This window comes from Nyctereutes procyonoides, unplaced genomic scaffold (assembly GCF_905146905.1).
Source record: "Nyctereutes procyonoides isolate TBG_1078 unplaced genomic scaffold, NYPRO_anot_genome, whole genome shotgun sequence".
Taxonomy (NCBI): Eukaryota; Metazoa; Chordata; class Mammalia; order Carnivora; family Canidae; genus Nyctereutes; species Nyctereutes procyonoides.
This window is the reverse complement of record NW_026575125.1, coordinates 17,985,700-18,011,845: the sequence shown is the minus strand read 5'-3', so window position 1 is coordinate 18,011,845 and position 26,146 is coordinate 17,985,700. Positions and strand designations below refer to the sequence as shown.

General features: G+C 41.5%; 1 protein-coding gene across 2 annotated transcripts in view; it reads right to left on the bottom strand.

Annotated features, from left to right (window-relative positions):
• Nucleotides 1–26,146, bottom strand: part of PHEX (phosphate regulating endopeptidase X-linked) — a 201,981-nt gene that overhangs the window by 54,715 nt on the left and 121,120 nt on the right. For both annotated transcript variants that reach the window (XM_055338552.1, XM_055338553.1), the window contains exons 13-14: nucleotides 10,715–10,792; nucleotides 2,128–2,231 (exon numbers count right to left, since the gene is read on the bottom strand). In XM_055338552.1, the coding sequence (XP_055194527.1) occupies nucleotides 2,128–2,231; nucleotides 10,715–10,792 (182 nt within the window). The remainder of the gene's footprint in view (nucleotides 1–2,127; nucleotides 2,232–10,714; nucleotides 10,793–26,146) is intronic.

Here is a 26,146-nt window from a genome sequence, read left to right as displayed (position 1 = left end):
AAAAGTGGGCCATAAAAAAAAAAGTGGGCCACAGAATCCAGGCTTCCAGCTAGGAGGATATGAAAAAGTTAGCAAATCCTTTTCACAACAATCAAGTAGAAAACTGGGCAAGATCATCAACAAACAACCATTTTAGGGCCCTGGGAACTGATCATCAAAGCCAAACAACAGACTGAAAATGTTTAATTTTGGAAAATCACTAGAGCCTGGGATTAAGCAGACCAGGAGTCTATAGCCTTCTCACCAGGGACCGTTCCCCTCCCTTCTGGGCTGGGTCAGTGAAAACTTGGTTTTATCAGGATAGGCAGGGCTGGCTGGAAAATCAGCAGCTTTGCTGCCACAGGGGGTGAGCTCAATTGGGAGTGGAGGTGAAAACCTGCAGCCCTGTCAGCTACAAGTGGCAAACTTGGTGGAAAACAAACAAGGAATACCCATAGCTCTGTTCACTTGAAGTTACAGCTCCCACTGGGAAGACCGAGAGATGAGCTGGAAATTTAAAGGGGAGATCTTGGAAATGGAGGAGTCGAGGAAGGGTGAGATAAGCTCTCTACACGTGCCTGGCTGACTGGGACCCTAGGCACGTATATGGGGGAGACTCCCAGACCCATGGAGAAATGTCCTCCCCACCCGTATACAGATCAGCTGGCAGAGAGCAGAGGCCCTACACACTCGAGGTGTTTGAGCCCAAGGTCTGCCCTAGTCCCTGGCTGAGCACGAAGCTATGCAGACACAGGGGCAACCGCGAGCAAGACAGGCTAAAAAAATAAAAATAAGATTTTAAAAAATGAGCAGAGACATCCCTGGCCACATCCTATGGGGGAGAGAGATTCTGCTGTCTAAATGGAGGAAAGTTGCATTTTAAAAAGCCTCAAGAAAATAAATCAGAATCCACAGTTGCTACAGTATATTATCTAAAATGCCATTTTCAACAACAACAAAAAGGAGGAAAGGAAGGAGGGAGGGAGGGAGGGAGGAAAAGAAAGGAAGAAAGAAGGAAGAAAGAAAGAACATCACAACCGAGAAACAGAAACTAAAAAACAACCAAATGGAAATCCTGAAATTGCAAAGTTCAATAACCAAAATGAAAAATTTGTAACATGGGTCAAAAGCAAATTTGAGAATACGGAAGAAACGATCAATGAATGTGAAGACAGAGCAATAGAAATTATCCAATCTGGAGAACAGGGAGAAAAACAGGGGTGAGGTGGGCCCCAGCAGAACCCTGTCAATAGCAGGCAGAGCAAAAAGTAATCCAGACCTTGCATGTAACATTGCGTCAAGTGTACTGTCAAGGAATCACATTTTTAAAAATGGAATCTAAAGGTGAGCTGAAGAATTTCTCAATCGTAAGCCTCTCATTCATTTGTTAAATGGGGAGGGTGCTATTTATTAATAGCACCTACACCTCACAGAAATGACGAGAGGATAAAATTAGTGGTAACAGGTGAAGCACTTCCAGGCACACTGTGAACATAATCCTTGTTAGCTGCTATCAGTATCATCATGATACACATTTTGCTAGGGGAGGAAACCATGGCTGGCCCTGGCCCAAAAAGATCCTAGGGAAACTTTCCTACCTATAGGGATAGTTCCTATGGGCAGCTGGGAAGAAGGAGAATAAATCATAACCACTACGGGAGAAAAGTAATAGAGCCATCAGTTCTTTGACATTTATTGCTTTGACACAATCTTCCAGTTACTTTTAAATTATACAGTTACTTCTACATTTGTAACCATGCTTTATTTTTTAAGCATTTGTTCTTTTTTAAGATCTTCGAAAGTTTCTACCTGAGTGTGAAATTCTAGGGAAATTTGTTTTCCATATACATATATTCATAACTACATCTAGAAATGACTTGAACGTATGCATCCTAATAAGCCTCCTTGCAACGTTTTGGTGCCAGGAGTGGGGCAGCCATTCTTAGAATGAAGAACTGATTCATATGATACCTGAAAGAAGAGTTATCAAAACCTAACATGGGTTTGGCCAAACCCAGGTAACTGGCCAGCCGGCTACTCTGACCAGAGGGGAATCACAAAATTTGACCTAATGAGACTTCACTACCCACCAGCATATCTATTTCTTTTCATTTTTGGGTTTTTGTTGTTGTTGTTGTTTTTACTCACTCTGTTTTTGGAACCGCTTTTCGCAGCCAGAAGAAATCAGACTGTGCTAAATACTTGCGGGTTTGCAGGACATTGCCGAAGTAGTCAGATTCTGAAAACTTGATCTGAATAAAACAAACCACAACCATCATTGTTCTAAGTGCAGATAAAAGAGGGCTATGAAAAAAAGCCTTCAGCACACAAATGAGCAACCAAAGGAGAAGCTGCACTCCTCAGAACACCTCTCAGCGGTCACCAGTTAACCCAGTATCCACAGAGCCATGAAATTTGATCTCAGTGATTTTCTTTTAAAATAAAAAGCCCCCAAATCGATATGATTATTTCTGCATCACAGTAAAAAAAAAAAAAAACAAGAGAAGCTGTAGTAATTTATGATGCATTTCATTTGCTTTATAATTGAAAAATCTACTTCAACCTTTGCAGGACTTATTCTCTTAGGTTTGAAATTTCTTGGCTCACATGAGTCCTTGATCTTTTATAAAATGTGTACTTTATTTATTTGTCACATAGGTTCTTCTAATAACATTCAGTTTAGTCAGCTAAAACCTCATTTAGCTTATAGATGATGATTTAGTCAAATGTTAAAATCCAATTTACTGTAATCAGCATTTGTTCATGAAGGGAAAACAATGAAAGTGATTCAGAGACTTATTTCCCCCGCTAAGCACAATGGAGTCACTAGAATTATTTCATTATTAACAGAATTTGTCTATTACTGCTCAAAAAATTCTCTGGTCTCTAAAAATTAATGAAATTACAGAGGCGAATCATAGATTACAGCTTGCATAGAAAAACAGAAAGTTGATGCGTCACAACGATTTGTGTATTAAAATAGGGAAACAGACATAAATGATTCTTGAGTTCTTTTCCTTTTTTGGAAGGAGAAAGGCAAACACTTTGAATCCTATAGGCATCAATCTACCAAACTAGCAGTACTTAACCTAAATATTGTAAATAATATCTGTGCAACAGTAAAAGCAATGGTATGTAGTGATGTCTAATTCTTTGATCTGAAAATGTATTACTGTGGCAAATAAAATAAGAAAAATACATGTCTGAATAAGCAAATAACTCAGAGTAATCAAATTCTTACTAGCCATAATTTCTTGGTAAGTTTAAACCATACTCTTTTAAAAGCAAAAATTAAAATATAACAAATACATGTATGTGAAATCCACAGGCATTACTTTATACATCTGAATATACACACACAATTTGTTGGTTATAGATTTGACAGTCACCTATTTGTCGGCCAACCCCCGGCTCACATTTATCTCTTCCCTAACATCCAGTGGATACTCAGTATGTCTGCAGAGTAACTTTTGTTAATGATTCATCTTGCTCTTTCCAAGGGATCAGGCCAAAATATAAAGGAAGGAGCAAAATAACTAAAAGCACAGGGAGAAAGGCAGGCAGGAAAGTATCAATTCCTGGCATTTTGGTGTTGACCAACCAGTTATAAAGATATGACTTTAAGTTGTCCCTCCTTCAAGCTTCTTAGTGGGGGGTGGCTGATAAATAAATTGTGGTACAGTCCCATGATGGAAAACAACACAGCAGGTTAAAAGAATGGTATGTAGGCATGAACGTGAAATAATCTCAAAAGCAATGCTGAGTGAATAAGGCAAGTGGTACGTATGAGCAAATTGAAAGCTGTAAATCATGTGAAATGATACTGTATGTTGTTTATGGATATGTACCTATAGAGCAAAAGCATAAAGAAATGCATGGGAATAACAAACACTGAATTCCAGATAGTGTTTATTCGTAGGGAAGGAGGCAGGCAGGAAGAAAGGACATTATTAGGTCAAGGCAGATTATCAGATGAGTTTCCAGTGTATCTACTTTATCCATTTCAGATGGATATGTGCATTATAAAGCTAACACAGCAACATTTAGTATTTGTGAAAGCTAGAGATGTTCGAAAAAGGACTTTACATACTTTCCCAATGTTTGAGGTACTTCAAAATAAAATCTTACAATTAATTGTATTTAAAAATAGTTTATTCTCACCCTCAGAGGAAAGAGAGTAAGCTCCTTGTTTTCACAAGCAACCTTAACCAGCATCCTAATGCATCCCTGGGTCATGCAGTTAAAAGATGTGTCCGCTTTTCAACCCTTAGCCTTTTTTTAGCTCTTGGTCCCAAGACAGCTCTGCCAGGACCTTCAGAATATGATTGTAACTGATGAAAAATTCAGGTAGGCTCTTGGGTTCACACCACTTTCTGGGAAATTCTCTCAAAGGAATTCCCTTCAAAAATACTAACTTTTCTTTTTGGTAACATCAGTGGGGTCGGTTGTTACTTTTGGAAGAGTTGACTAATTGTGATACTTTCCTGTTCCTTTTGGGAAAAAACCCGAAACCTTGATATTCAGGTTATTCTACAGACATTAAATGGAACGCCATCCAAAAATTTCCTAAAAAAGGAGAGTCCCAAGTAAAAAAATAATAACAAATAAAAACAGTAAAATAAATAAGGTTCTATCATTGCCATAAAAATAATCATGGGGAGCAAAAGTCAGAGGCAAGTAATTACAATTTGCCAACAGCTTATCTAAATTTAGGATAATTTTTAAATTGCTTTAATAATTAAACAGAATATTTGCTATTTCTTGGCCTAGTTTAACTGATCTATTCCATTCATTTAATGGAAATAAATAAAGGGGTAGAGGTAGAGGGGGACAAAATTTTACTTTTTCCTGTGACACAGATTCAGTGTTTGGGGGAAGGGAAGGGCCAGCTTGTTACCCCCAAATGACAGATGGGGGAGAGAGCTGAAGAGATTATGGAATTTGCCAAAGCCATATCATTCAAATCAAGAGGCTCCTAATTTCAATGTTCTCCTTGGTCCTAATACGAAAACTGGTGATTGAACAGAAACAATACAGGGAATGAGGAGGCGAAGGTAAGAATTAAGAGTGGAAGAGGCAGTGATTAAATAGGTGATGAAATAAGTGGTTAAACAGTTTACTTAAAATCATGCAGCTGTTAAAATAATGCTAATTAGGCTAGGGAAGACAAGGCCAAAACAAAGGGTTAATGGTAAAGCTCAGCATACAAAATTACCCAGAAGCATCAATCTCAGCAATACAAAAACAGAAAGACAAAATAACACGTGGCAACAAAAGCATGTATCATTATGTTCCGGTACCAATATTATGGGTGCTTTCTCATTCCTTTTCTCCAGTTCCCAAATCTTCCACCAGGTGATAATACTTTGATAGGTATATAAATTTCAACAGGCCCTTGAGTAAAAGGGGAAACAAATATGAAACCTAGCTACCTCTGGGAAAGTTCCGCTTGTAGAGAGAGAGAGCAACAAGGACAAATGCACACGAATATTTGAAAAGCACTTGCAATCTTCAAAACAAAAATGTTTAAACTCTGCAAGGGGCAAAGATTTGCTCAGATGCCTCTTGTGCTATCCATTACTGGTAACAGCGACTTTCAATCCATTATGTCTCCTGAGTTTTCTATTGGGCGGTCTTTGGGAAACCAATTAGGGCTCTTGTGTCATTTCCTAAGAGTGGTTCTCCAGATCCGAAAATTCAGGAGAATCTGAATTTCTCTTCCTGGAAATCCTATCCGGGGTACCAAGCATCAAGTGTCACAGACAAAAGGGATAAAGCTGTTACCACCCCTTGAAGGTGAGGAACACGTAGTGAGGGCAGAACAAGGAAATGAGTTCAGCTTCTCGGTAGGATAGGTACATGTTGATAAGACACTACAGGAGCCAACAGGACGAATAGATTCTAGAACGCTTTTTAAGTTAAATCCATCTCAAGATACTCAGAGATATATCCAAATATCTTCAAGACAGATTTTATGTTAGGCACCCACAGAATTTTCTAAAAACTTAATGAAATTCAGATTTTATACTTATGTTTTCCCTTATTTATAGCAAATATGCAAGATTGCTGCATTTAGACAGCTTTGTCCATAAGTATTATGTGTGTATACATATATACACACCTACACAGAGACAATGTTCAAAATGCTTAACAACTTACATATAGGGTACACTGTGGATGAGGCAGTTCCCACAAGCAGCCACCTCAGGGTGACTCTGAGGAGTGCCAGCTAGCATGCCACCAAGGAACCAGGTGCCCCGCAGCTACCACGTGGGGAGAGGGGAGGACTCGGTCTGCTCTTGTGAAGGGGACACTCAAGATGGAGGCTAGTGTGTGGGGGTTACGGAAGATTGGCTCAAGGCTGGTAGGTACCAGGGCACTCCCCTCCAGCTCCCACTCTTGGCTCTTCTGAGCCATGGTGGCCAGAGATAACTTGATAGAACTTAGGGCGATGTTCTATTTTGTTTCTTTACCTATTGAACAGAATTGCTTCAATATTTTAGCAACCTGTTTTTCTGGAGCATGTGAGCTAAATATCATCTCACTCTTGCACAGTGGCAGTAGCACTCTCTGTCACTGATACTGATACACACACACACACACACACACACACACACACTCCACTGGCTAGAGCAGACCAAGACCCACCTCAGATAATATCATGCAGGTTCACATGTCTGTGTATCTCTACATGCATATCGATATGTATGTATGTGTTTATCACTCACCAGAAACATTGATCTTCTGTGAAAAAGTACCCAGATCCAATTCTCCTAAGTAAATAGAGGCCAGCTGGGACTCTGACTTCACTCTTACTCCAATTCTCCATTGGCTTTCACAAGAATGAGTGAAATACCTAGGGGGGCTGGTTATTTACCCACTGTCTCTCGGCTACATGCCCACCCTTTTACTCTGTTCTAGAATGATGGGGCTGGGAATCTGAAAACTTGATTTCCCAGGCCCGAGTGCCAGTCGGCTTCCTGCCAACAGGAGGTGCTGGGAGGCACCAGGGGAAACCAGCAGGTGTCAGGAAGGGAAAGGATGCTGTGTTTGTTCACTTTCATTCTCTCTCCTCTTTCTTCTGACAACGATTCTAGAAGAATCTTCAGCTCCTCTTCCTATTAAATGTCCCCTCTCTGAAATACCTAGTGCCCTTCTGGCCTTCCTGATTAATACAGCAACCTTTCTACAACTGGCATCAACTTGATCTTGAGTCTGTTTTCATCAAGGACCAGTGAAGGAACACTTTGAAAGGCTAATCTGAAAATGGACCGACGCCTATATGTTTAAGCTAACCAGTAGGCTCTCCCGCATGCTACCGGGGCTTGACATAAAGGGCATTTCCTCTCTCCCTGCTCTTTTCAAAGACTGAAGTAAGACTGTTGTTCAGAAATACTTGGCCAGGTATCTCGGTTTACCTTGTCAATCTGGGGTGGGGGTCAGGTTTCTTCTCTAATTCTTCACATTTGCCTCCAAGTTCTTTTCCATTTGCCTTTGTCTCCACAGGAGCCCAACTTCAGTCTTCAGCCTTTCTCCTTGACCTTCATCTGATCCGTCACCTAATCTCTATCCTCTTTCCTTTTGCCTTTCTGCCCGATGAAGCATATCTTCACTTGCGTCAAATAAAGTAAGCTGTTTGTCATTTCTAACAGCCTCTCGTGCTCAGAGCTTGTATTACCAAAAATTTCTCACAGACCCTATAGTAGTCCTTATCTACATGTTTCTCAAAACTGAAAACACAGCCCTATTGTATGCCAGGAACACTTTAATCCTACTGCTGTTCACCTTGGCGACACTATTACTGTCTATCACATCAAGCATCCTTTACCTACATTCAGGTTGGGTTTTATTCATTTTTTTCTATCTATTTCTGAATACAAATGTATTTTTATGTCAGTATTGGGATGTTTTTTCACCGTCTGTTTTTTGAAAACTGTTACAAACTCTTGGGTGCAACTGTGTCTGCTCTGGCAGTGAGTCAAATGAAAGCCATTTCTTGACAAAAGTGCTTAAAAATTCTGGTGTGTAATGGCTTCAGTTCAGACCTTGGAGAAACAAGGAAACCTACCTAATACTGCAGGCTGCCTGGCATCTGGCTTCTTCTCACAAAAGATACTGCATTCAGCGAGTGTGTACATTTTGGGCACTCACTTTAGACAAGAGCAGACTGCCAACAAAACCTGATCAACTCAATGTTGTGAGTGAGCCCTGAATGCTATCTTATTTGATTAAAGCTTGAGACTGTTCCATCCGTACAGCCTTTTAAATCAATTTGGGGCACCTGGATCCTGCATGAGGCAATTCATAATGACTTTTCCACACCAAAATAATCTATAGTACATACAAATTGAAGATGTCATAGCTGACACTTATATTGCGCTTACTGCGTGCCAGGGTCGGTTTTAAACATGCTAAACATGTTAACTTATCTGATCTTCACAGCAGCCTTATAAGGGAGGGATTATCCTTCTCAGCTTCATTCTAACATGAGGAATCTGAGGCACAGAGAAGCTATATGACCTACACTAGGTCACACAGCCAGAAAATGGCAGCCTAAGGATTTAACTCCAGGCGCCTTGATCCCAGGGTCCGTGTTCAGAACCACAACACCAAAATGCCTCTCGCACCTTCTCATCTGCATCCTTGACTTGGAATAGTTGCCAGGCTCATCCAGGCTCCCCTTCCAAGGCATTCTGTGCTGGTGATGCTCTTCTCAGCAGCAACGGTGCTCATAGTGATCTACAAAGTTAACAACGACCACTCACAGGGAACCTACTTATGTGCCTGAACATTATGCTAGGTGCTTTTACATTTACATACTGTCATTTAATCCTCCCTGACAATACCGAGATTTGCTTATTATTATTTCTAGCACCCAGTGTTTGGGAAAGTCATCGAAGACTTGACTACAACTCAACCTGTGAGCTGGACCTGAGCAATTAGAGGCCCCCCACCCCCTCTCCTGGGAATGCAGGTTCTGCTTGCCTTTCTCGATCCCAGGGGCTGCCCCAAGGACACAGCCCTGAGACAGGGATGTGGTGTTGAGCACACCTGCATGGTATACATGACAGAAGTTAGTTATGGCCTCTATACAAACTTTTAAAATCTGGTAGGCAGGTGCAGGGAGGGATCCACTCATCTTGCTGACCTTGTATGTAAGTTCCCTTGGCTTATGAAACCCACCACCTACCACCCCAGAGTGGCCTGCTCCTTTCTCCAGTCTATCCCTGCCCTCTAAGTACAGGGAATGGTTCCAGATTACCCCCAGGGAGCTCCTGAGGAGCTTCTAAACCAACACCCAACAACCCAAGGGAAGCAAACTAATCGTGCACAAGATCAGACAACTAGTAAGTGGAAGAGGGAGAAGCACTCTAAGGCCTGTGCTCTTAACTGCTTGACAATATGGCTTCCCCTCCCCTCTTCTCCCCTTCCGACCAGCTCTGGGAAAGCAGCCCCCACCAACTCTTCAAAATCACTGCTCTTCCTCCTAGGTAGGTACCTGACAAGGACCTTGCAGAACCCCTTCTCTGATTACAGGGAGAACTTTCTGGGCTCAGATTTCAGTCCTGGCTCTGGCACTCTGCAGGACACTGAGGAAATCATTTAACATCCTGAGTCTTTACATCCTTTTCTGAAAAATGGGATAACCACCATTTACTTCAGAGGATTACTGTGGGGTTTAAAATATAATGTACTTATTGTGTCAAGTGTGTCGATATATTTTTGGGGTTTTTTTCGATATTTTTAATAATCATAATAATACTGAGATTTTTCAGCATCGAAACAACGTACAAGATGGGTTAAAGCAAAATTATTTTTCCTACAGAGCAACTGGAGCAATACTTTGGAAGGCTGTATCTTGGAGCCTAATGGAGAAACTCTGTAATTAAAGCTTTCTCTCTCTTTTGAATAACATTATAAAATTCTAATGTTCGTCTACAAAGCTAGGACTGCTTTTAGATGTGTGACTTGTCAAACCACAATTTCAGGAAAGACCTACACCTCAGAACTTTCCTTATTAAACTCTAAGAAACCACTTTTTCAAAAAAAAATGTAGTGAATGGTAAAAACAGGAGGTTCTTTGAGGAAGAAAAGTTTTTTATTAGAACTATTTGTAGGAAAGGGTGTAACAGTGGCTTTGATTAGAAAGGCCTATAATGAATGTATCTACTGAAAAATACATGCCCCCAAATATTAGAATACAAAAGAATTATTGCTATTCCTCCATCAGTAACTTACTGCAAATATAGTCCAACTCACAATAAATTATAGACTCATATGTATGTGCACTTAATCTGCCAAAACACTCATAAAGTTAAATGAAGTTAACTCCCAGCAGGCAGATTTATTACTAGTCATTTAATATGAATGAAGCACATAAAGAATGTGTAACAACAAACATCATGCGTTTTACATTAGAACATGCCCACTAATTGTAAAGTACTCAATTTGCTTAATTCTTTCCTTTATGATTAAATCAGACCAAATGCAGGTCCATTTGCTTTATGGCACCCACTCAGCTATGCCTTCTTTCTGACACTTCCTTTATTTTGAATCTTCTCTAAATCTTGTGATACGCCTGGCATACTGAGGCTCCTATCTAGCCAAGGGATGAATCAAAAGTTGCTGCTTTCTGGCACTACCTGGTTTAAGTGCTTGCACTTGGGCTAGCTGAAAGACACGAGGCCAGTAAAAGTTGCCAAAAAACCAAAAATACAGTATATTTAGCACTTACCGCCTTGAGGTCTTCATTAACATAAGTATCATTCATTATGAACTCAGGATAGCCAACTTTTGCCAAAACAGCTCTTGCCTATAAAAAAGGAAAGAGAAAAACGACGTCAGTACCTGTATCGTTAAAAATCACACAACATAGGACACAACGCTCATCTGAAAACTCTCTTTACAGAGTGCCTTAGTATATGCAACCCACTGTGAAAAAAAAAACACAATTTTTTTTTAATTTAGTCCCTGCCCTCAATATATTTACAATACAGTGAGTGTAGCAAACAATATACAGTAAAAATAAACAAAAGAAAATGTTTCAAAAGAAAGACGATATGGTTATCAAATTCCACCGCAGAGACTAATTCCTCATGAGGAAAATATTTAACATAAGTGACCAAACTGAGTCTCAGAGGATGGCTGGGATTTCCACACACAGAGGTGAGAGGAAGGACGTTGCAGGGGAGCACAAGTGCAAAACCAGGGAGCAGCAAATGAAGGTCATGGCCCAGGGAAGGTAGTAGCTTGCTGTAGCTGCGCTAGAAAGCATGAGGAAGGGAGAGCAGAGAACAACGTAGGAAAACTGGTTTGGGCCAGTTCCTAGGGAATTCCTGAATGCCACGCGGAGAGTCTGTATTTTATTTTACAGAGAGGAGAGAATGAAATGTCTTTAGCACGAGTGAAATGAGATGAGTCACCCTTCAGCAAGATTATCACACAACCTTGAGAATGATGGCCAGAATGCCAGAAAGATTGGAAGTAGGGGGTCCAGACAAACTTAGATGTGCCATAACCATCCTTTTGACAGACTGATGACTCCCTGTGTTCTGTAGCACAAAGGGAATGGAAGGGTACACGGGAGCTTAGCTTGCATAGCAGGGCCTGGCCAACTATGGCTCCTGAGCCAAATCTACTGTCCCCTCTCTTCCGCACCCCACCTCCGTTTCTATAACATTCGTACTGGAACACAGCCAAGACCACTCAGTTGCAGGTCATCTATGGCTGCTTTTGCACCACAATGGCAGAGTTAAGGAGTGGGAACCGAAACCCTGTGGCCCCAAAAGCTCCAACATTTACTATCCAGCCCTTTACAGAAAACATGTGCTAACTCTTGCTCTAGAGCAACTTCACGGTTCCATATGAAAAAGAGTCTCTTTCCTCTCCCCAGATTCTGGGTTTCATAAAAACAAAAGAGTGGCTTACTCAAAGAATAAGTGCACCATAGGGAGGATCTGCCTACCCCCCCCCCACCTCACAAGCCAGGATCCCCTTTATTGCTTCTGTACAGCCTTCCCCAGCATCTAATGTTCTTTTTCTTTTCTAATGGCCGGCGCTTGAGACTCTTAGAAGGCCTGCTCTAGGGCTACTGGAGCCCCTTGCTGGCACAAAATAGTTCCTGGGTGTTTGCCTTTGATCCCATCCTCACCCCTACCCATACCAGCAGCCTTCAGCCAATGACCCACTGCAGCAGAGTCGGAAAACTCCCCTCCTTGGCCTCAATTAAGGACAAACTATGAGGTCTACTTTGCACTCCAGAATTCCCCTGACTGCTCTTGTCTATGGCTTCCCCAGAACTCTCACCCTCGCCTGTCTCTTACCCTTCCCTGGCTGGCCTCCCCTGTTCCCTGCCTGGGCTCTCTTGGGAACACTTGCCGAACAAATCCTAAGTAACCTGCACACACATCCTCACCTCCAGCTTGGCCTTCAGGAAGCCCCAACAGAAGACACCCAGGCAACCCCAAACACATCAGTTTTATTCCAGCACAGCAAAACCAAGGACCTGCTCTTGGTAACAAGTTTTTTCCTTTAGACCCTTTCAATTTTCCTCACCCAATAAATAAATAGAACAAGCTAGTGCATTTTCCTTATCTTCGTTGAGATAATGCAAATATTAAGTATCAGCATAAACCTGAAACTCAAGACTCAGAGAGGATTTTACAAGTGCCGTAGGACACAGTCATAATGGGTTTTGCTGTTCCAGACTCAAATATAGCACAGATCAAATTCTGCCTTCAAAACTCTGCAAGTTACAGTGAAAGCCTGATGTGACCTAGATAACAGATAACTAGCACTTAGGACTCTCCCCCAACACCTGAATACCTCCTAAGTCTCTAAGTTACCTTGTCTCAAGACTGATGTATCATTTCCCTTATTGTACTTAATTCCTTGTCATATTTTATGATCTAACCCAAGTCACCCGCATAACACAGAGCAAATAAAGAGCTCCAGATAGTTACCCCCCAAATGAAGAAATATATAAGCTGAGTCATCCCCAGTTGTTTTCTGAACACCGGCCTTTCTGGAGCACGCTGATGAATTATGAATTGTTTTTCAAACCTCACGCTCTGGGACCCCCACTGCACGATGGAACTTCACAGAATGTATTACCTTCTACACTGTACACACAGGTCACTGAATCCTCTTTTATTATTTATTTAGCAATACCATGACTTGAAGAGAGCCAGAAGAGAGATACAAAGAAGCCCTAATTCATCTCCCAAGGACCCATGGATAGGATAAGGTAATAATACTAGTAGCAACACTGCCAACGTCAAACAGTGCTCCTCTTCCCCAAATGTGCCCTGTACATATGCCTCCATTCAAACTCAAATGGTCCTTCTGTCAGACGGTCTGTTGTCAATTCCACATCATCCCACCCCACGCCATTCTACATTCTTCCCCGAAGAAGCTTCAGAATGCCATCTCCTGAAATCCCCAGGGGCCTGGCTCCAGGTCTGAATCTGCCAATGAGAAGCACTCACAGGAGACTGGAGAGGGAGAAGAGGAGACACCATTTATTCGCTTGCCACTGGCAGCTATAGGCAGACACAGAGGCATCTGCAGACAGCAGACCGAGCTGCCAGCAGCTGCCAGGCAGTCTTCTGAGAAGATCCCTTTTGTATGCGGGCAGCAGTTCACTGGGGGGGGGGGTGCCCTTCATTCTCCCACCCTCCCAATGATTGCATAAACCTCCGATTCCCCGTATTAAACGTCTTCCTACTTGATACACTTAGAAGGGCATTCACTTACCTGCATGAACTCTGATGCACCCTTTAAGGCAAATAGTGATTGCATCACTTTTTAACTTCTCATGAACGAAATGAGAGAAGCACCAAGAGTTTGGTGGCTTGTTGAAGGGTAAAAGAATTGGTGAGACAGGCCTGGAATTAATCACCCCATGGGCTGGTTACAGGGACAAGAAGGAAAGGCAAGTCCCACGGCAAATACTGAGAGAAGAGTGGTATCAACAGGTAACAGACTGCATACTAAGTTCTGCAAGAAATATTTCCTAGGCTGCTTGTGGCTGATTAAGAACTCCAGAGTTTTCTGTAACCGCTGCATGCATCTCCATCTCTTATTCACACAAACTTCAGGAAAGGAACTGCACATGACAACCAAACCTCCTTCCTCAAGGGAAGAGGCTCGAGCCACTGCTGATCTTCATTACCTCTGTGACCTTGGGCGAAGTACTTACTTTTCTGAAGCAAATACTGCCTACTGTCTACTCAGGATCCATCCTCCTTTCTTCCTCTTTAGTATCAGACTCCAATTCTGCTCAGGGTGACAATGGAGCAAATGAAAAAGCTGCATCACCCAGCTTCCTTTCCAGCTAGGACTGGCGATGGAAGGAGTCTGGCCAATGGCATATAAGAAACTCCCTGTTCCACTTCCAGGAATCCATGTTTTAGAAAGGACATATTTGGCTGGCATATGCTTTCTGCCCTTAGTCCAGGGCTTCTCAATCTCTGCACTGTGGACATTCTGGACCAGGTAACTGTTGTTGTGGGAAGTGTTCTGCACACTGTAGGCTGTTGAGTGGCATCTTTGGTTTCTTCTACACACCAGTTGCCAGAGAAACACTCAAGCCCAAATCTGAACAACCAAAATTGTCTCCAGTTATTTCCACATGGCCCCCAAGGGCCAAAGTGCCCCAAAGCAAGAACTACTTTAGCTTTTCCTCTTCTTCTCTCCTATAATGCTGACTCAATGCCAGAGGTAGAGCAGCCACCTTGTACCCACAAGAGACCAAACGAGAAATAAATCTCCATGCTAAAGATGCAGGAAAGAGGAGCTGATGACATGTGGAGCCCCTCGTATCAGCCCTGAACTGCCTCCCTTTCCCCTCCATGACAGGAGGAAAGCAAACCCCTTACTGAAGGCATTATATATCATGTTTTCCATTAGCTGTAGCTGAATGTAATTCTAATATAGCATCCTTTTTCATCAGATGCAGTCTGAGAAAAATATAGTACCTACTTTAGAGGGTCGTGTGAGGATTCAGAATGACATAGGGATTCAGAATGACGCAGCATGTAAAGCACTTTTTTATGCCTGAGGAGAATATGATGAAGAAATGCTGACTACAGACTACACAGAGAAAGTAGAAACATGACTTCTTCTTCCAAGGATTTGGAGTTACTGTCACGTGCCTGTGTAGAGGGTCTTTTAAGTAAGTTCAGGCCAGATTACACCCTTAACCAAATGCCTAAAACTCCCTTGTGGAAGAATGTTACTCTTTGGGGCCACACAAAGTGATGAGAGAGAAGGGCTGCTGAAGCAACCCTGTGATCAATGTGGAGACAGATGTTCCCATGAGATTCTTGGGGCATGGTGAAAGACTGCCCAAGCAAAGCCCAACTCAAAGCATGAGCCAGGAGAACCCAGGCTATTCACCCCTCCAAAAAGGTCCAAGGACTCTTTAAAGGACCACTATTTGCAAACCACAGAAAATGGACACAAGAACCACTGTAAAAGCTAATTCTAGAAAAGATCAAAGAAAAAGGCCACCTTTAGTATTTGTCATATTGGTTTCTGCCTTCCCTTCCTTTCTTTTTCCTGTATCTAGTCCTCCCAACACCTAGCAGGCACTGGGGGTGTTCATACCACTTGTTCCCTGATCATACCCAAGGTGTCTTTTCCTAGCAATACACTGGCTCCAAAGTCATCTCCCCCTTCCCTCTTCATCCATCAAAACCATTATTCCCTCAAGGCAGCTAATCCATTAGCTGTCACTTGGGCCTTAAGCTAATTTATAATAAAATGTGAGTGACTAATAGCAATCTAATATATTAACCTTGCAGAAATATCTGTATTTAAAAGAGTAGTTCATTAACCAAAGGGATAAATCCAATTATAAAGGAGGTTTTTATAGCTGAGAGAACCTTCTTTCTGCTGTTACTCAAATTAAGCCAATGGCCTATTACATGTAATCACCATTGTGTTCCCCACATGCAACACAATGGCAGGCACATAGCAAATGATCGATGCTCAATAAATATTGATCCATATAATGAATAAGGTGGTTGATAAACTCACTCTGATGTCAATAAATTATTAGAAAATATGAAAGGTTACAGGTTAACACATGACCAAGAACATCATTTAATGCTGCTAATATCAAGGCACATTTCCATATTAATGAATCTTACCATCAGTGAAAAAAAGTGGAGGATAAAAGAGACTTTGTGAGAACCTAGGAAACTTTCTAGAAAATGGACCAATGTTTAAAATCTATTGGAATTGGGGTGTCTGGGTGGCTCAGTTGGTTAAGCATCTGCCTTTGGCTTAGGTCATGATCCTAGGGTCCTGGGATCAAGCCCTGAGGCGGACTCCTTGCTCAGCAGGGAGTCTGCTTCTCCTTCTCCCTCTGCCTCTTGTTCCCTCTGCTTGTACTCTCTGTGTGCTCTCTCTCAAACAAATAAAATCTTTTTTAAAATACTATAAAATCCATTGGAATTGATTTGATAACCAAAATTGTTTTAATATAAGGTATTCCAATCAATTAACAAATACTTAACTGAGAAAGCACTTCTAAGCTCAGGATTTTCCTTAGCTAAAGGAACATAAAAATATATAAAGTGTATTTTAAATACTTGGTCCACAGTCTCACTTTGTATAAAGTAAACTGAGGAAAAACATTATATCATATATCTACTGCTAGTAGAAACTAACAGCAGTGCCTTAATTTTCTGAATCTCTGTTTTCTCATCTGTAACATGTGGATACGTTTACTTCTAATACAAATACAATGAAAGAGAGAGTTGACAGACATATTTTAATAATAAAAGAACCAGGAAAGGAAAGGTTGCATCACCTAGATCAAGGGTGAGCAAACTTTCTCTGTAAATGACCACATAGTAAATATTCTCAGCATTGCCAGCCATATGGTCTTTAATGCAACTACCCAACTCTGCTGTTGTACCTAGGAAAGCAGCTGTAGATAACACATAAATGAATGGCTGTGTCTGTGTTCCAATCCAACTTTACTGTGACACTAAAATTTGAATCTCATATAACTTTTACATATCATGAGATATTCTTTTTATTTCTTTAAACCATTTAAAACTGATAAACCCACTCTTAGCTTGTGGGCCATACAAAAATAAGCAGCATGTGAAATACAGCCCAAGAGCCATATGTAGTTTGCTAGGCTGATGTAGATAATTCATTGAGAATGGGTTGTTCATTGAGTTGCCTCACAATTGGTGGCACAAGGCCTAATACACAGTAAGTGTTCAACAATGCTTGCCAAATTGATTGATTCATGCTTAATGACGCAGGGGAGTGAGCATGTATGCGCATGTACAAGCATTTTTAGCTGCTTTTTGGTTTGGTTTTGTTCTAACACTAACATATATATACGACAAATCTTAATTGCTTAGGAGTTTATTCCCTGCCCTAAAGTCTTAAGGCTAGAGCTCTAAAAAATTACAATTAATTCTATAGAGACAACAGAGAGTTCATAAAGTGAGAATTATTACATTGAAAGAGAGAGAATAACTACCACAAATGAACTCAGAAAACAAGGAGCAGGGCAGCCTGGGTGGCTTAGCGGTTTAGCGCTGCCTTCGGCCCAGGGTGTGATCCTGGAGACCCAGGATCAAGTCCTGCGTCGGGCTCCCTGTATGGAGCCTGCTTCTCCCTCTGCCTGTGTCTGTGCCTCTCTCTCTCTTTCTGTGTGTCTCTCATGAATAAATAAATAAAATCTTAAAAAAAAAAACAAAAAGAAAAAAGGAAACAAGGAGCTTCAGAAATTTAAAACACAATATGACTTCAACACTCAAGTCACCCCTCCTTCTCAGAATCTTCCACAAGGTACACTACGACTTGATAGTGCTGGTGGGAAGCAGGGAACCAAACATAATTTTGCCTTATTTGGCTGTGGCAGTGAAACAGCATCTAATTTTGACACAGATGACCAAACTGATTTGAAGACTGGTTATGATGACGGCTTTATTCCTGAATTTTCAAAGCCACTTAGTCTTAAACTGATTGGCAGAAAGCAAGATGGAAAGCTCATTTGTTTTAATCCCCCACTGACTTGGCTGTTTAGGAGAGTCAGGTAAATTCTCAAATGTCTTGCATGTATTACATCAAAGGAATCACTTGAATCACTTAATTAAACAGCTTTGTGTTTCCGCTACCTAGTTAAGTCTCTTAGCATATTTTTTCTTTTTTATTATTTAACCAACATAAGAAAAAAAGAAAACTGATGATCAATTGCCCTTCTACAAACAATTTATAGCATGACTTTCTTAAGCTTGCAATGGCTTTGAAAGCTTCAGTCAGGCTTCACCACACTGAGGCCTCATTTTCTCTGATGAGTTCTGTAATAACTATTAAACATCAATCCAAATTCTGAGCTTTAAGCATCTGAAAGTTCAGGAGACTGTACATGAATTACACTATCCTTCAAAACAATGGCAGTTTTCATAATACCAAACAAATGATTGACTAGTGTAGATGCCTTGGCTGGAGATACGATCCTAAGCAGAGCTGATGGTATTGATGAAAATTAGCCTGGGGAACAGGCTTTAATATCCTCTAGGGCTATCTGGATCCCACAAATAATAACAATGCATTTATCTGAAAAATCAAATTTTATCTTCTCAGTAAGAATGGCACTGATTTATTACAAGTCATGGAAAACTTTAATTCTGCAAATTGCTTTTGGGTGTGGTTCACAGGCTCATGCATCATGCTGGTGTGGAGGATGAATTAAGCGCCCCCATGAATCAGAGGGCTTTATGAGTGTAAGTCACAGTTGTGATTTTACAAGAGCTGGAAGACAGGAATGCTCAGATTTCAGCTCTTCCATCCTAAATCCTGCCTGAGTAATGTCCTAGTATAGCAGACAATCCCCATTTCTCGCCAAACACGGACAACATTCTAGGCAGCATTCCAAATCACAAACCAGCTCCATCCATCCCTCTTCTTTTCTTGACAACACCAACTCCATGTATCTTGGAGGTGGGCAGTTTTTCCAGTCTGAAAAAAGGAAACTACACAGGCATGGGTAAGCTGTAATTTAGCCAAACTGGCACTAAATATTTCCCCGGTGTCTTTGGGATGGTCCTCTCACTTGGATGAGCACCGCACGCAACAGAGTTAAAGAAACCAATGTTTGGGTTTTCTTAGTAAATAAATGGAGCAGGGAACAGCAACAGTTAAGAACCCAAAACCATCCTATCATTAATCCATACAACAACATCTCCCCCTCAGGGTAGGTAGGGGCAATAGTGCCCTAAAAACAGAGTCAAGTCTCATGTACTCCTTTTAAAAGAAACAGTCCACAAAACTAAAAGACAACCTACAGAATGGGAGATATTTGCAAATGACCTATCAGATAAAGGGCTAGTATCCAAGATCTATACAGAACTTATTCAACTCAACACCCAAGAAACAAACAATCCAATCATGAAATGGGCAAAAGACATGAACAGAAATCTCACAGAGGAAGACATGGACATGGCCAACAAGCACATGAGAAAATGCTCCGCATCCCTGGCCATCAGGGAAATACAAATCAAAACCACAATGAGATACCACCTCACACCAGTGAGAATGGGGAATATTAGCAAGGCAGGAAACAACATATGCTGGAGAGGATGTGGAGAAAGGGGAACCCTCTTGCACTGTTGGTGGGAATGTGAACTGGTGCAGCCACTCTGGACAACTGTGTGGAGGTTCCTCAAAGAGTTAAAAATAGACCTGCCCTACGACCCAGCAATTACACTGCTGGGGATTTACCCCAAAGATACAGATGCAGTGAAATGCCAGGACACCTGCACCCCGATGTTTCTAGCAGCAATGTCCACAATAGCCAAACTGTGGAAGGAGCCTCGGTGTCCATCGAAAGATGAATGGATAAAGAAGATGTGGTCTATGTATACAATGGAATATTCCTCAGCCATTAGAAATGAAAAATACCCACCATTTGCTTCGACGTGGAGGGAACTGGAGGGTATTATGCTGAGTGAAATAAGTCAATCGGAGAAAGACAAACATTATATGGTCTCATTCATTTGGGGAATATAAAAATTAGTGAAAGGGAATAAAGGGAAAGGAGAGAAAATGAGTGAAAATATCAGTGATGGTGACAAAACATGAGATACACCTAACTCTGGGAAACGAACAAGGGGTAGTGGAAGGGGAAGTGGGCGGGGGGGGGGTTGGGGTGACTGGGTGATGGGCAATGAGGGGGGCACTTGGCAGGATGAGCACTGGGTGTTATGCTATATGTTGGCAAATTGAACTCTAATAAAATTTTTTAAATAAATAAATAAAACTGAATAGGAGAGTAACTAGATCATATAATTAAAAAAAATCAATGTCTTTCTGTACTTTCAATCACATATAGTAAGACGCTCAAAAACTTTTTATAAATAGAACAGCTGCTAGACCTTCTCAAAGGAATATCCTAAGTCTCAATTAGCTAAATCCATTTGCCAAGATGATAAAAGCCCAAGAGCTGGAACAATCATATATTGTAGTTAGGCTTTTATATGGGCTAAAGTAAATGAGATTTTTCTCTGTCTCTCTCATACAGGGCTCTACATCAGGTCGGCAAACTAGAGCCCACAGGCCAAAAGCAGTCCACCACCTGTTTTTGTAAATAGTTTAACTGGAACCCAGTGAAGGGGTCCAGAATATGCCCCCAAGTCCTAAGAATTATTTTGAACTGAAGGCATTTGAGACTCAACAGATACAAGAGGCTTTCTCTGCACCTCCCTTACTTGCCTAAAAGCAGAGCCATCTAAAAGAATTCCATGGTCATAAATCCCCCTCAATGGAGGCTTCCTATACCAGAGGGAATGACTCCCTTAACCAGAGATAAGAAATCACATAAATAGACCTTACTAAAACAAACTTTACTTTCCATTAGTTTCCCCCATATATTTCTCAGTCATTTCCTATGATTTACTGTTCCTTGAAATCCTAACCCACTCCCCTTGTTCAGATGGTATAGAAGCCCTAAATTGTCAATGGCGTTTTGAACTACATTTTGAGCTACACTTTCTGTAAGCTCCCAGCTACTTAAGGGAATAAACTTTGTCTTTTTTTTCTTGCTGACCTGCCTTTTGTTAGTTTAATTCTCAGGCCCCCAAATACCGGGCCCCAAAGGGTAGAGGAAAAGTTCCTCCTCTATAACAGCTGAGCTTATTTGTTTATTTGTCTCTGTCCACTGCCATGCTGTACCTGCGGAGTCGAATAACCACAAAAGAGACTGCAGGGCCTGCAGAGCCTAAAATACTTCCCACCTGACTTGTGGCTGAAGTAGTTTGCCAACACCTCTTCAAAATAACAGGTTCCCAGATTTTTCAAAACAGTAAAGACAGTAAGGGAAAATAAAGTACAAAGTGTAAGTTTTGGACAGTTTCATCACGATATAAACATGTGACTCAACTTATAATGCTTCATCTTTTGTTCAGGTAAATGCTTGAATTTCAAAACAGAGCCAGCATAAAAAAATATTAACCCAAAGCAGGAGCTAATATCATGGAAAAACCGAAGAAAAATGCAAATAAATTATTAAAAATTACTTTCAAATGTCAAGATCAAAGGACTTAGAAATGCACATGCAACATCTAGTCCCTAACACCTGAACATTTCTTGGGTAAATTTAATCAGCTATTTAATCCTCCTTCAATTGTTAAATTACTTATTTAAATGGGAGGCAAACTGCAGATTAACTTAAATAAACATATCCTATTCTTTCATCAACAGTTCAACTGAGGGGGAATTTGTGGTCATTCTTTCCATTAAGGTTTGCCTTGGACATAAACCATTTTTCACTAGAGTAAAAAACTTTTCAACCACCTCCCTCATAATGTGGGAGCAAAGATCAAATGAGATAACCTTAAGGAATGATTAAATTAGACCAATGTGAATTGTCATGTAGTTTTTCTGTAAGAGGGGGATGCTATAGGGCCAATGCCCATACCTATGGCTCATTCCCTCAACACTGCAGCCCTGCAACACGGCTTCTTACAAGGCTGGGTCCTTGGACCGGCAGCAGCAGCAGCACTTGGCAGCTTGTTACAAATACAAATTCATGGACCCACCTCAGACCTACTAAGTCACAATATTTCTGGGTTGCAACCAGGAATCAGTGTGACCAGAAGGCAGGGTTTCTCAGCCTGGGCACCAATGACATTTGGGCCAAACTATTCTCATTTGTGGGGTCCTGTCCTGTGTGGGATGTTTCGCAGCATTCCTGCTCTCAATCTAGTAGATATCAGTAACTCTCCCCACCTCCACTTCGTAGTTATGACCAAAGATGTCTCCAGACCTTGACAAATGTTCCCTGGGGGTACAATATCACCCTGGGTTAAGAACCAGTGTGGTAGGGGACTCTCTCAAGTTCGTGCTAGACTGCTAGATGCCCTAGATTGTGGTACTTACCAAGGCTTCCAGACCCACCTCTGAGAACCCCTGACATTGTATTATCCATCCAGTCCTTCAGGATTCCTTAGGCATCTCCCTAGCGGTCACCACTATCATGCTCACGGCAGTACTTTATGAAGAAAACACCATGATCTTTCCCAACGATTTCTGAACATGCCTCAGGCACTTGCAGTTCTACCTAATTTCCGGCCAGTGCCACCTAAATCCCCAGATAACAAGGGCAGACAATTAACCGGCCACTGGAAAATGCTTTGCACCTCCGAGTCAGGATACAAATATACCCTCAAGATCTCAGAGATGTTTAGATTAAAAGTTCTAATAACTTCTCTCTCAGTAACTTGGCAAAAATCTATTTTAAGTACTTCGAAGCATCTAAAAAGCCACGTTAATACAATTACAGTTCACTGAAAAATTAGCATGCAATTTCAGCTTGAAAGCTAAAATCAGTCATAGCAGGATAATATTCCATTTAATTATAAAGATTAATTCAACCTTCATTTATTTGTGCATGTGTTTGGTCTTTTCATTTTTCAAAGAACACCCGAGATTCAAATGCCATCTGGCAGAGCTGCCGCACAATCGTCAGTAGCATCTATTAGACTCGTGGATTTCGCTGCAAAGCAGGACTGATGAAAGGACAAGGGGAGGGAGAGAGAAGAGGGAGGTGGAAGCAGTAGACACTCGATTTAAAAATGAGTGTTGGGATCCCCGGGGGGGGGGGGGGGGGGGGGTTAGCGCCACCTTCAGCCCAGGGCCTGATCCTGGAGTCCCGGGATCGAGTCCCAGGTCGGGCTCCCTGCATGGAGCCTGCTTCTCCCTCTGCCTGTGTCTCTGCCAGTCTCTCTCTCTCTCTCTCTCTCTCTGTGTGTGTGTGTGTGTGTGTGTGTGTGTGTCTCATTAATAAATAAAATATTTTTTTAAATGAGGGTTTTCACCACTCTGACAGGACTGCATCACCCCACTCTCTTTCGTTACCCGCCATGCTACCTGCACAAATGGTCCCCAATAACAAGTCCTGCTATCCCTACTTTCTGTATTTTCTGTAACAGCCAGGTGAAGATTCAAGCAGTGCTGTGAATAACAGCACAAACTCCCATTATGACATCCACTGTGTTTTTCAAAATGTATGTTACGACTGCCTTAAAATTTGGCCATAGTCCTATGGCGATTAAGACTGACCACGTTTTTCACTGTAACATCCACTCAATAGCCAGTCTTTTATGGGATGACTAAAAGTTGCTAAATAAGTGCTGTAGATTGGAAAACGCCTTTCTCCATTTTTACTGAGCTGTAACACACACAAAGTACACAAAGATTAGGTGGACAAACCAAAAACAAGTTTTAAGTGCACACACAGGCCTGTGTTAGCAGCTCCAAGACAAGATTTAAGACATTTATACACACCTAGAAGGTTCCTTTGGGTGCCCTGCCTGTCAACAACCCCTTAACCCCTAAGATAACCACTCTTCTAACCTCATCTCCACAAATTAGCTTTGTCTGTTCTTGAGCTTCAAGAAAAGTGTATACTCCTGGTGTCTGGCTTCCTTCACTCAACAGTACACCTGTGAAATTCATCCACATTGTTGTGTATAGTGAGATACATAGTTTAACAAATTGCATCCCTGTCCTCAAGGAGTTCATGGTTGATCATATATGGAGAACAAAATGCAAAAGGGAGGGAGGGAGGGAGAGAAAGATGGAGAAAGGGAGGGAAGAAAAAAACACTAGCAGAATGTAGAGGATGGGATGGGAAGGGATAGGGAGAGAAAACCTTGTGAAAAAAAGGTCAACTTCAAAGAGGAGATCTCAGAGCCAAGATGAATTAGTAACAACAGAAATAACATTTTTAATAATAACAGAAGTAATGTTCTTTGCTGAACCCTTACTACGGACCAGGTACTGGGTTAAATGCTTCACTTCTTCATCAGATTTAAATTTTACCTCAACTCCACCAGGTAGGTACAGATCATCTCCATGTCACCACTCAGGGAGCTGAGGCTGAGAAAGGTCTTGAAGGTCTCCCCAAGTCCTGAGGACATTTCAGGGCCAAAACCAGTCTCTTAACCCAGATTGATTTAGTTCTCATCTGACTTCAAAAAGTCCATGTTTCCCCATCATAATCTTTTGAGGGATGAAAAATAATACTCTATTATATGAATACTATTCACTTTTATAAATCCAAATGAAATGGATAATGTGTAATGTACAGACCACCTCTGCACCAGTAACCATATTCAACACACCCAGATAAATGGCCTTTTAAGTTATAAGAATGACAAGACACATGCAGACAGAGTTTAAGAAGTTTCTATCCCTTTCTGAAATTATAGCATTGAGCTTTTGGTTCTGGACACCAAAGGAAATAACTTTCACTGAGAGCCCCTGACAGACCAAGAGTTGGCCAAGAGGGGAGGTCAAGACAGAAAAGGAAAGGCAAGAAAGCATTTATAGTCTAGAAATATCAGAGCATCTATTTTTCAGACCAGTCAAGGTAATGAGATAAAGATTTCACTAGTAGAAGGAAGGTTCCAGGGAATGGGGTCTCAGGGAGAGAAAGATATCAATCTCATGAAGGAGATCCCCTGGCAAAAACCAGCCTGAGAAATGGACTCTAGCATGAGCATTCCTGGCCCAAAAAATTCTGGCCTTTGTCTTCCCATTTGTAAAGAGAAGTAACATCTGTACCTTAGGTATTTAAACACTGTCATAAAGGTAAATGAGAGCCAGTTTCATAAATGGAACCAATTAAACTTAAAACTTTCCTAAAGCGAGGCATCTGGGTAGCTCAGGTGGTTAAGCTTCTGGCTCTCCATCTCAGCTCAGGTCTCGACATCAGGGTTGTGAGTTCAAGCCCCATGTTTGGCTCCACGCTGGGCATGGAGTCTCCTCAAAAAAACAAAAAACAAAAACAAACAAAGACAAAAACAAAAACAAAACTGCTCTAACACTCAAACCTAACTAGCTTTGGGGTTAAAAATGAAAAATGCACCATTAGCAACAGACCAGGAATATTTGGACCTTACCCCAAAAGCCTATGGGATGGAACATGGGCCTTCTGAGCAGAGTACTTGGTTCCAAATTTGGGTTGCCCAAAACTCACAATTTTGTCCTGCATTGTCTGTTTGTAAGGATATATCATCAGCAACATGTAGCTTTCTGCTGCCAGCATAGCCAGACCTATGAGCATGACATATGTCAATGTGAACTGTGGGAGTCCACATCCCTTGTTGTTCTCTACCTCTCAGAAAGTCATAATAGCAGCCTCCATCTCCTCAGACCAGACTCCAGGGTAAGCGGTGGAAGACGGATAAAGGGAATGCAACCCAAATCTACCATAGTTGCTCTACCTCCACAGCTCAGCCATGCTTATTTATTCTGGGATGCCCATGGGTCACATTGTGGAACAAATCTTAGCTCTGTTTTGATCTACCTCTGAAAAGGCAGTCCAGGGAAGGAAATCAGAAAGGCCACCTATCCTCAAGGAAAAACAATGAGCCACAGCCAAGGGACAATGTGGGCTGTTTGTAAACAGCAGCCTAAATGTCATCATCAATTATTCATCATTGGACAAAGCAAATGAGTAACCTCTTATAAAACCACTTAATTCGTACTCAAGATTTGGCCCAACAAAAGAGGAAAGCAGCAAGGTGTTGCTCAAAAACTGAGACTAAGAAAACTTCAAACCAGGTCGGCAAGCCATGGCCCACACGCCAAATTCTGACTGCTGTCTAGCTTTGTAAATAAAGTTTTATAG